Here is an 11,638-nt window from a genome sequence, read left to right as displayed (position 1 = left end):
TAAATAATAATCTGCGTTCCTGGTGCTTTTATCAAGTGGTCGTTGAGATAACAAAAATTAATGATCGTCTTCTCAAACCTCTATTGCTTCAGGTGGTTTGCTATTTCCATATTTGGTGCCACTTATACCGCTAACCTGGCTGCGTTCCTGACCATCAACAAATATGAAAATCCAATCACGAACATTGAAGACCTGGCCAATCAGAACAAAGTAAAATTTGGAACCGCGCGTGGTCAGCTGGCTACAATGCTCAAGTATGAACAGCTAGTAATATACCTATTGAGAACGGTGTAGTTCATGTTTAACACTTACAGATGGTGCTGGGCATTTCATTCTTTACAAAATTGAAAGCTATTTTGTTGAACTAATTAAGCCCATTTCCCATATATTCAGTCCCCCCTCCCCCCCTCCCGGTCCATCAACCCGTGGAATTTTTGTCGATTTGTCTGACACAAGAACCACTGAGTACGATTATAGTGCGTTCACTGCAAGCGCTCGTAAAATTACACATGTAAACATGAGAGTTTTTTATGGAGTCATTGTATATTCAGAAGGTTCTGCTGCTACAAAAGGAGCGCCCTTTCTTATTTCATATATTTAGTTTCTTTTTAACTTGATGGATAACAAACAGTCAAATGCTAGTTCGAAATAAAAGAAGAATGATACGAAGTTTGAATTGCCATGCCTTTCCAATTCCTCTAAAAGATTCCAATCATGCTTAAACCCAGCTCGTTGCTCGCAAAGCATCATAAAATGAGAAGCTAATCGCCTAGCAACGATTAGCAAGAACTAAAAAAGTTTTGCGTAGGGGAGACTCTCTCTTTTTCTCAGATGCCAGTGAACTAAATAAACCAACATTGCCTTATTTCCTTTTCCTAGAGAGGCTAAGCTCCCAGTCTACGAGAAACTATGGGATTTCATCGAGCGTCATGGAACACTGGAAAAGAATCATACAGCTGGGATTGAAAAAGTGCGAAACACGGAAAATTATGCCTTCATTTGGGACTCGGCAGTACTTGAATATGACGTGCAACAAGAACCGTGTAACACACTGACTCTTATCGAAAGGTAAATATGGAAATTTCTTAGGTTGAACATGGTTGTGTCATGGCGCTTTCAAATCAGTATGCAAACACAGACGTCTAATATAGGGCATGCGCAAGTGGATCAATTCTGAGTATTCCCGTTCCCCCCTTCCCCCTCCTTCTATTTAATCTAAGAATTGTCTCTATTAAATCTACTTTGATCCATCTTCCACAGACCATTTGGTGGTATCAACTATGGCTTCGCTCTCCCTCGCAATTCACTTTACACTCATAACTTTAGTGTAGCCATGTTGGAGTTGCAGCAAGATGGCTTCTTACAGCGCATGAAAGAGAAATGGTTTAAAAGCCGCAGCGTGTGCGGTGCAGAGACACAGGCAGCCCAGGAAGCTGCTGAGGAGGGCGGTGACCAGCTTCAGTTTAGTGACTTGGCTGGGGTGTTCATCACCCTTGTAGTGGGCGTGGCTGCTGGGTTGATTGTCCTGTCCATGGAACTGATTTATGCGTCTTACAAAGACACCCAGTCTAAAGATGGCGAGGTGGGTACTGATTGGTTTCAGTTCTCGAATATAATATCACGGTTATAAAAAATCTGCTATATCGTTTACTTTGCGCTCTTAACAGTTCACATTACGTTATAAACTAATAATAAGCCTTTTTCTTCGTTGTTCGCTGCAAGATTATTTTTACGTCTCCCATCAGTTACGTCACACCTTAATGGTGCACCCCCCCAGCCTTTTTTCGACTCCCTTTGCGTCATTCGTTATTTGAGTTCGATAACCTACGTGCAGCGAAGGTTTGTTTGCAATATCGGTGCATGAGATCTGTCTTTCCTCTTCTGATAATTATATCAGGCTCAGATATCATCAAACCCTTTAGGAGTGGAGAGGGGCTTGGCATTCCAGAAGTTCTGTAAAGAACACTTGAGTCATTGTTAATGCAGGAACATAAGTTTAGCTTTTTCTTTATACTCATTAGGCACCAAACACATTATGCGCAGCTCTCTGGCGAAGGTTGCGTCGAACTTATAAGGGATTCCACGATCTCCACAAACGTGACGAGGGAGAAAAGCAGAAGGAAGAGGACCTGGCTATGTCTGAGGGCCTCCTACTTCCCAGCGCTCTAGAAACGCAAAATGTTTGATTATATTCAAACTTGAGCCAGGATGTTTTGACCGAGAGGCTTAGCATGTGTGTGTGGAACTTTACAAGGCTCATGAGGAATTTATGTAACTGTTAGACTTTAGATGAAGGCATGTACTTGTTTAAGATAGCTTAGAGTCGGTTTTCCCTTAGCTTAATGCTCCATTTTTACTTGAATATAGCTAGGCTTCTCATTATATGTTTATCTGCTATGCATAAGACTCATCTGGGATAGGAAAGCTGAAGGAGACTCTCATGTAAAAATGGAGCAGAGATGAAATACAGGCTATCACGGTTACCCAATAATTATTACTAACAGTTTAAGAGAATTAATGATAATTTCCTCAATCATCCTTGAAGTGCGATATTTCAGCTTAAAGTAGTCACAGATAGGTCTTTCTTAGTTATTACTAAGGAATTTTGACTACCATTCTCGCCATTTTCATGCGGAAGTCTTTTTTTGTCAAGGGACCAAATTTACTCAAGAATGAGTCCCATGTTAAAACTAATTTGTTGCAGATCATATGTAACAGTACAAGTTACCGTGTCCAGTAGGATTGTTATATATTGGGGACTAGACTGTGAATGCTATAGATAGGACACTTAACTGCAAGAAAATTTAAAAAATATGTCAGCTAAGGAATTTAATCAAATGTAAACTAAATATTTTCAGCGGCGACTCCAGGAAGTCTTGGTTGAAGGAGGGGGGGGGGGGAGGGGCAAACATTGTTTCAGAAACTGGATTTTTGTTTTTTAACTAGAGTATGATTCAAGATAAGTGAAATTTCAGTGCTTCAAGTTTAGATGCAATATTTATTCCTGTCGTTGTTATATGTCTGGTTTCAGACAAGTAATGAAAATACCTACAGGTCTGATTTGTAGGAGGGTCCAGGCCCCTCAGACTCTTTCCTTGGATCTGCTAAACATTAAATATTTAAAAGGTGTAGAATTAATCTAATTAATTTGGTTTGTAGATATGATGTAAGGTGAATTATGGAAAAGGTGCCATCAATAAAGATGGCGAATGAAATTATTCATTTGTCAGCCTTCCAATCATCCATAGTTGTCACTGTTTTGTCACTAGGATTTCTAAGAATGGTGCGAGTCACATTTTTTTTTAGTTTTACTTTTGGAAATTTTAATTACTTTATTTCTTCTTTTTATTGCAAGGCAGAACGTGTGTGAAGAGAAAAAACTTAGATCCTCTGTGTAGTAAAACTTCCTCTGAAGGCAAAATCAGAATTTTTAGTGAACACTTTCGTAAAATTCAAAAAAGTTGTGGAAATGATAAAATCAAAAGACAAGGTCGCGTAATCGCATGAACGTTGATTCATACAGCCTCTTATATAAATAAATATCACCGACATTTTTCCAACTCGATGTTTAATCGAAGCAGTTCTCTCTCATTTTTCTCATTTTTTCTCTGAAGTCCTCAATTTTCTCTTGTTTCATTCTTTGTCTTAATCACATTCTCCTCAGTCTATCTCGCAGATTCTTTATGGTTTGTTCATCTTGCTGCTGTTTTCGTTTAGCTGCATCTATCTGAGCTTGAAGGTCTCTTTGTTGTCGTAAATATCTTTCCTTCTCAGCTGTCGATCTTTCCCTCGCTTCGGACATGGCAGCTTCGGCCTGCTCTTTCTGTGTTCGCATTTGTTCTTCAACCATGCGTTTGATGTTTCTTTGATCTTCGATGTGTTTCTCCTCTAGGCGAGTTATCTGAGATACAAAGACTTTGGGTTTGTATTTTGTTATCAATTCAAAACACGATTTACGCTGGAGATACTTAGTATAGGTTACCTTTTAACCAGACAGCACCTTGTAAAACGAATGTCGTGAAATAAAAGTGGAAAAGATTAAATTAAGTTTTTGTTTAAGTTTTCACCTCCGAAACACAGAGTGGAAACGAGAACCTTCCTATTTACTACCTTAACTTTATTATGCATTGCAGACTATAAAATAATCGACGAAGCAAGACTCTACTGCAAATGCCAAATGTACCTTTCAAAATCTCCTCTCAGATAAATGAAGGATAGTTAATTCTGCTAAGATATGGGCGACTGACTCGTACTCGAAATTAAAAAAAATTTTGATTCCTCTCAACTTTGTTACAAGCACATCATAAAAAACTTTAATTGAAAAAGTTGATAGAGTTTTATCTAAAGCTCTTACCTTTCCTTCGATTTCTTTTCTGTCCTCTACCAAATGCAAGTTCTCATCCTAAAAAAAAAAAAAAAGATGAAAGTGAAAAAATAAATAAAAGAAAAAAGGTTAAGTAACAATGAAATACATGAAAATGTATTTTACTGCTACAGGAAAGTTATCAGCTATATTGAATTAAGATAAAGGAAGTATCCAGAAACCCAAACTCGTTTATATTCAAATCTTGTACTTCGAGCGAAAAAACATTTTTTTGTTGATCATCAGAGTAAAATAAAATAATAAAATAGCAGCAGTATTGTTTGTCGAAACTTTACCACTCCAGGTAGCCATATCGAAAGAAAAGCAGCATCATAACCATTATTATAATTAATATCTACACTCAGCGAGCTTCGTGATATCAGCAATCGTACTTGTTTGCTATCATGTGCTAATGAACATTTTTCCTTAGCTTGCGGTTCGGTGAACATTAATCCAATAGTCACCTCCATTTCAAATATTAACAACCACTAATCTAAACAAACTTAGCGAATGACGCATATAAATAACCAATGTTCAAAGTGTATCATTCTTCCTCCTGCCTGAAAGGTATCTAGCTTGGTAATCTGGGCTCTCAAATATGAAAAAAACTGACCCTTAGCCTTTCTGTCTCCTCAGCCTCAGCTTCTCTCGCTGCTTTCTCGGAGGAGATATCTTCAAAATACTTCCTCCTTGTCCTAAGTCGAGCAAGATGTTTCTTCATCTCTTCAAAATGTTGCTGTCAGTGTAATGAAACACAGATCAATGTCAGTATCTGAGAAACTGCGCACCAACTCCTTCACTAAAACAACATCAACCCTTACTTGTCATAAGTTGACTGTTTTTGGGTTAGGGAAGGGGTAGGTGCAGTTGCTCAGATACAGACACAGATTATGCAACGCCTCCCGCGTTACCTTTTCTCATTCCTAAAACGTTTCATCAACGTCCGTTAAACTAGAAAAAAAAACTTATGTTTCGTGACCGAGAATTATGATTAAAACTGCAAACTGAATATTACTTTAAATGATGGTAAAAAAGTAAATGGTTGTAGACCGTGGTATGCCATTTATTTTCTTGTTGTTTTGGGCAATATGTGTATGCAGTAAGCAAACCGAACCTTTCCATAGACCGCGGTAATGATCAGGTGAAGGAGTTAGAGGGGAGAGTATGAAACAGGAAGTTCATTGTACCCTGAACAAAAAAAAAAACTATCCATACCAATTCATAGATGTAAGCTAGGTTTGAACATAAGCTCTTGTCTCCTTTGGCCTGTTGCTTGAAGTCGCTGTCAAGTTTCTGATAAACAGACCTCAAACGCTCTTCCAAAATCAAGAATTCGTGATCATTGGGATCATGGACATCTTTGAGGACTGGGTCCAACCACACCACGCGTAGCGTTTTCATCAGGTCACTGCACTGTTCCTCAGTTAGATTGTTGTTCTCTCTTAACAAAGCACTCTCAGCTTCGTCTGTATAGTTCTAGTGATATAGAAATAATACAATTCAGTGGTGGCGCATTTACAGAGTGTTTCTTAACCCTTTAACTCCCATGAGTGACCATAAGGGATTATTAGTTGATCCAATACCAAATGCTTCAAACTAACATCACAAGATTTATATGACAGACAGTAAGGAGAATTGTTAATGAGATCTTGGGAGTTAAAGGGTTAATCCACTGGCAGTAAAGGAGATCGGAGTGATTTTTTGCGTGGAGGGAAGAGCACGACCCTCAAAGAAAGGAAGGAAACCAATAACAAACTCTTCCTACATATGCCAGCAGAATCAGGAATCGCACACCGGGCTACAGGGGTGAGAGCAGCAAGTGCACCATGAGTTCACCATCCTTAATTCCCTCAAAAGGGTAAAAATGAAGAACAAACAATTTGAATGATCTTAAGATTAATGTTGGAATATAGAGTGAACAATTAACAAGCGTGAAAAAATAATTGACCATACAGAACCACAGGAATAGCAAGTAGGATGACTCAAGTATTCTTGATTACACTTTCCTCGACTTTGTCCTGTAATAGAGATCTTATCACGTTTGTTTTACTAAAAGGATAAGAATGATCAAAGCCAATTTCAATCACAATTTGATGAAGGGTAGGAGCTGATACGACGTGATGTTTAGTAGCCAATAGAATCGCGCGAAAATTATAATGAATTGGTTATGACAGCTAGCAGGAATCTGTAGTTTCTCCTTTAACTGTCAATGGCGAATATAGGCGAAAGATTCTCGTCAGGCAGCACTGTTATAGCCGTCTGTCTATCGATGTTGTTATTATTGTTGTTTTTATTTAAGTTATGAAAATGTGGTGTAAGCAAACGTACAGCTATAAACAAGCTAAATATAGTTACTCTTTGTTGGTTAAAGATCAGCTTAATGAATCTAAATATCTACATCGAACTCATTATTTACCGCTAACTCCTCGATGTACATCCACCGGGCCATTACAGCCGTGTCCTCTGCCTCAGTCTCAAAAAAAGTTAGAGCTTCCAACAAATAATCTTGATGAGCATTGCGAATCTTTCTGTCGTCACAGGGAAGACACACCTTTTCTTTGAATTCTCGTATCCCTCCACTGAATCAAGAAATTAAAAAAGTTGAAATACTGCCGAAAGGAAACCCAAATGAAATAGTCTCAAGGTCAACCTTACAACACTTGTGGTGCTGACTAAAAGATCGCCACTTCGGAAACGGAATCGTTATGGAAGCAGAGTTGCGCGCGTATAGAAATTCCGGTTTATTTAGGTAAGCCTTTTAGTAGTACTTACTCGTACAGAGCTTTAGCATCGTTTAGAGTCTCAGTACATTTTGTTTTGGTAAACACGTTCCATGCACTCTCAACAACTGGAACAGCCCCTGGTGAATTTACAGCTTGAACATATTCTTCGACCAGAGTTGCCAGAGCTGTGAATAAGACACAAGCGGGTAAATGGTTATAAAACAACTCATCTGGCTCAAAATTCAGGCAGTCATCTTGCTCTAATCCTTGAAAATTGACCCTCTATCACAAAAGGGCGTTTGAATTTTGACATCTCCACGACCGCGTTTCATTTAATCCAAACACGTATCTTATTAATGTATAATGCATACATACTTTAACGTGTATTTTTGAAGGTTTTAGTGTGTACTTCATGGAGGAAGAAGGGAAGCTGTTAAAACTAACAAGAGGACAAATTAAAGAAAATCAGTGTTGAATGAAAATAATAAATTAAAAAAAGAGAGTGCCTGTCATTTGGTTTACGTGTATGACAAGAATCCCTTCTTCATATATCCTTGATTCCTTGCACCCCACGACAAATTAATTTTTTTTCTTGAAAAAAGTTATTACTAGAGCGTTAGACTGTCTCTAAAAACTTTAGAAAAATTGCCAACCTTCTCCAGTGACAAATCCTTGTCCAACAAAACTCCGTTTGGGAGTTAGTTTTGAGTGCAACATCTTTTTGAACTCTTCCACTCCTTTCTTGAATGATGAACTAATCTCCCCCTGCCTCCCCTTCTCATTTAAGTTTTGTATGAGTGTAGCATCTGATGACGGAGGGGAGAGGGGAAAGGCGTCAAAGTCAGGAAAGAACTTCAGAATGTTGTCCACGACCTTTTGAGACTTTTCATTAGGCCGACCTCGCATCTTGAAGACCTAAACGACAGAAAACATGAAGAACATGAAAGTTCAGGAGCACGCTAACGTTAAATCGAGAACCTTCTTTGAAAACTTGTTGTTGGGATCCTTTCTCTTCCTTTCTTGAAAGAGTACTGTTGTCCAGCAAAACGCACAGTTTTGAAAGTTTTGTGAGAAAAGCTATAACTCCCGTCTGAGCAAGTGAAAGCCTAAAAAATTGATTGTAAGTACCGGTTGAGATGAAAAGCGCTCCACAAGAAGACGAAGAGTCCTGTGAACAGTCAAGCGCCTGAACGCAAGTCTAAAATTTAAAGGGGTTTTGAAATTATTTGCAACATCGCCTGCAGCATGCAGCACTCAAAATTCCCTCCCCAGAACAAATTTGGCCATAACTGTTTCTACCAGTTCGGACTAATACAGTTCCGTTCCATTCACCAACGGCAAGTTCTGAACTTTTGTGGTACGGTTACCTTTTCAAGGAAATACGCTTTTAAGTTTTCCACGCCCTTGGGAAGACTTAACACAACATCTCTGAGCAGCCACACAAAAGAAGGAAACACGTGCTGTGAATCTTCTTTGTCTAAAGGTTGTCCTGAGACCACTTGAATCCGCTGAGAAATCTTGATTATGTGACTAGCACTCGTTGAGGCATCTAAACATTTAATTTCCTTTCATTTTATAACTTGCACCATTTTGTGGAAGATGTTCATCACGAATAACCAATGCATATGATCATGAAAGACTACAAGAGAAAGCTAAATGTAACTTTTAGAGATTGCACATGCTTTAATTGAACGTAGGCATCGAGTGATAGATATAATTGAAAGATAGATAGACTCATACAAGAGATAACAAGAGCATACTCAGCTGCAGATTAATACGTAGTAGAGTCGAAAAGGATACTCAAGTCCCTCAAGATCAGTTCTTGTGGGAACGCCAACAGAATTGTAAATTAATACAGAGCTCAAGAGAACGCTGAGTGTAAATATGGCGTGATCATTAATACCCTCTGCACTCACTGCATCAATTCCTTCGGAATCCAACAGCACAACGGTGAACTCTCTGCCTTGAGCATCCCTGTATTTCTCTGGTACTACCCACAGCCAAATTCCCATGGTCTCCGGATCAAACGAATGCCCCAGTGGGAACACGTCCCCTTGATCGAACGCTCTGCTGAGGATGTACGATTTCCCCCTCCTGCATGGCCCGGCTATCGACACGACGCACACTGGTCCGCCAATGGACCGAAGTTTCCGCAGTGCCGGGTTTACAGGCTGAAGTCCCGTGCGGGGCTGACTCGAGTCGCGCTGGAACGCTCCCGATGTTTCATCCCAGCTGCAGTTGTTTGGTATGCACAATGGAATGGCCGCCATGGTATTCCTAGAGCCCTGTCTCTGATTAGAATCCCTACACAATTTCACGTGTAAACCACGGATTAGGACTTTCTCCTTGTTTACGTAATCTCATCTAAACTTTAGGTAGTCGAGAGCTTTCGAGACAGCTACACAAACCCTCGAATCCGTCCCACGTTTGCATAATTTTTGAGGAAGGCTCTCTATTGCTCTAAAAAAATATTTTACTGACTGACGCTCACATCTAAAACGTTACAGCCGTTTTTAAACACTCACATCTGATCACATCTATCGACCAATTAGGCCGCGTCCACAAACTTAAATATTTCATATCAAAACAGAAATCAGGCTGAATCGATAGCAATGTAAACAAAAGCTTAACTAGCTAACCCCCAAGAATTAATAATCTCTTGCTAACCCCTAAGCCCCACCCCACCACCCCTCTACCAAAAGTCACCACAATTATGAAATGGATAAATGTATTTTGGCAGCCGTTGCCGCCGAAAATACATGCAAATGATAAACAATAAGGACAAAAATACTGACGGACAACTCACCTTAAATGAAATAAAACAGTGAAAAGAACCAAATGCTTAAACATTTGAAAGTTTGTATGGTGACACTGGTTGAAATGGTTCAATAACAAGCCCGACGAATGATCAATTCCTGCTTGAAACTGTTCTGCCAATTCATGTGTGCAAAATGCGGCCCCCCCAAAAATAACCAATATATGATTTGATAATGATTTGTCCTTCAAGTACATCGTAGCTAACGTGAATGAACCAATTGCAGATTCCCTTTTGGTTGAATGTATTTCACGCAGGAGCCCCTTACTTAGTAATGGCTCCTGATTTTATGCAGGATTCGCTTGAAAATTTTTGTGTATTTCAACGAATTTTTCTACGCCGACTTTTTATAAGCATTCATGGTCACAGAGAGTTGGAATTTACATCTCGTGCGTGTATAATTACATAGATTGGGTGACAAAAAGTTATTTGTCACACGCGCCAACATTCAAAAGAGAAAGTGTTTTTGTTCAGTTCCTAACTTCCGCTTCACTTCCGGCTTTAATGGAAATTCGTGAACCTTGCATCATTTAAAACAATGAAAGTTTAGCAAACAACAGCAGTAGAACTTCTGATTTAAATGTCATGGATTTAAACCGACTCTTCAAGGCTAAAGCAACGAATTAAAATAACAACTTTCCATGACCAAGATGCTTCGCTCTCGCTTATCGAAAAGCTAAAGCTGGGTGTTATTCTGTCAGTTCGACATGGCAATCGAATTGCAAGCGACTGATAATCGATTTTGATAATGTTTGGACGCTTTCTTAGTAGTTTATTACTTCAAGTGACTTTGTGAAGCATGGACTTGGATGCCAGAACTGAAAATATATGGTAGGAAACAGAAACACTTCGTAACCATTACTCAATTCATAAATTATCGCACCCAGACAGAGGATATTTTCGTTCAAACAGCGCCGTATGTCGGATATGACCTCAAAACGACCTTCATCACAATATATTATCCACTAACCTTCTTTTAAAGCTGGATTTTTTCCGTATTAAACTCTGGAAACTGAAACTTTCGTATCTCCGCGTTTTTAAAAGCCTTCTGATAAACTCCTTCTTCCAACGTAGTCACCGTCCATAATGTAACCGCGAGAAGATTGGGGAGGATAGTAGTTCTATTGCGTAACTCTTCTGCATGATGATGTTAATTTGCTGTTACTTTGACCCAAAATCCTTGAGTCTCTCTTTCTTTATTTTCACGTGGTATTCTCAGAGTTTCGCAAGTACCTTCAAATTTGAATTCAACAGGCTGCACTTTGAAGGCGAGGAGATGAACTTCAGCATTCCGACGTGAACATGCAGAAGCCCGTTGTCAAGCAATGTAATCAAGAATTCAAGAATTCATCTTAAGTAGTTAATGAAAATAAAAAAAAAAAAGGGAGAGAGAGAGTGGGGGGGAGGGGGGGGGAGGGGGGGGAGATTTGATTTTAAATCTTTGGAACCAGAGGCTGATATTCCGCTCCGGAGAGTTTTTCGCTTCGGAAGAGGTATTTGTTTCAGCAAAATTGTTTTCGGTTAATTGAAGAACCCTTTCGGGAAGCCTCTATGGAGGTATCAGACTTTGAAAATTCACCAAGCAAGGAGAATATCTGTAGATTAAATAAACTTAGCAAACATCATTTTAAAACTTTGATCTCCAAAGAAAATACCTGCACGAGGTTTTACATACAAGTTACTTACACTTCACCGGGGTAGACTATTATCCTGCACTGATCATGATGTGATGTGACA

General features: G+C 39.1%; 2 protein-coding genes across 2 annotated transcripts in view; one reads left to right on the top strand and one right to left on the bottom strand.

Moving 5' to 3' along the window:
* Nucleotides 1–3,243, top strand: part of LOC113678224 (glutamate receptor ionotropic, kainate 1) — a 19,576-nt gene extending 16,333 nt beyond the window's left edge. The window contains exons 11-14 of the mRNA XM_089201483.1: nucleotides 93–254; nucleotides 880–1,068; nucleotides 1,261–1,582; nucleotides 2,022–3,243. Of these exons, the coding sequence (XP_089057609.1) occupies nucleotides 93–254; nucleotides 880–1,068; nucleotides 1,261–1,582; nucleotides 2,022–2,186 (838 nt within the window). The 3' untranslated portion in view covers nucleotides 2,187–3,243. The remainder of the gene's footprint in view (nucleotides 1–92; nucleotides 255–879; nucleotides 1,069–1,260; nucleotides 1,583–2,021) is intronic.
* Nucleotides 2,979–11,222, bottom strand: LOC113678218 (guanylate-binding protein 2). Its single transcript, XM_027195098.2, has 10 exons — nucleotides 10,872–11,222; nucleotides 8,887–9,390; nucleotides 8,454–8,616; nucleotides 7,740–8,001; nucleotides 7,136–7,271; nucleotides 6,780–6,942; nucleotides 5,579–5,839; nucleotides 4,977–5,099; nucleotides 4,355–4,402; nucleotides 2,979–3,901 (listed from the first exon to the last, which is right to left on the bottom strand). The coding sequence occupies exons 2-10, from the start codon at nucleotides 9,354–9,356 to the stop codon at nucleotides 3,650–3,652; spliced, it is 1,878 nt and encodes a 625-aa protein (XP_027050899.2). The 5' UTR covers nucleotides 9,357–9,390; nucleotides 10,872–11,222; the 3' UTR covers nucleotides 2,979–3,649.
* Between the last annotated feature and the right edge of the window lie 416 nt (nucleotides 11,223–11,638).

Source organism: Pocillopora damicornis, chromosome 3, assembly GCF_964200805.1.
Source record: "Pocillopora damicornis chromosome 3, jaPocDami1.2, whole genome shotgun sequence".
Lineage (NCBI taxonomy): Eukaryota > Metazoa > Cnidaria > Anthozoa > Scleractinia > Pocilloporidae > Pocillopora > Pocillopora damicornis.
This window is presented reverse-complemented; position numbering and strand designations above follow the sequence as displayed.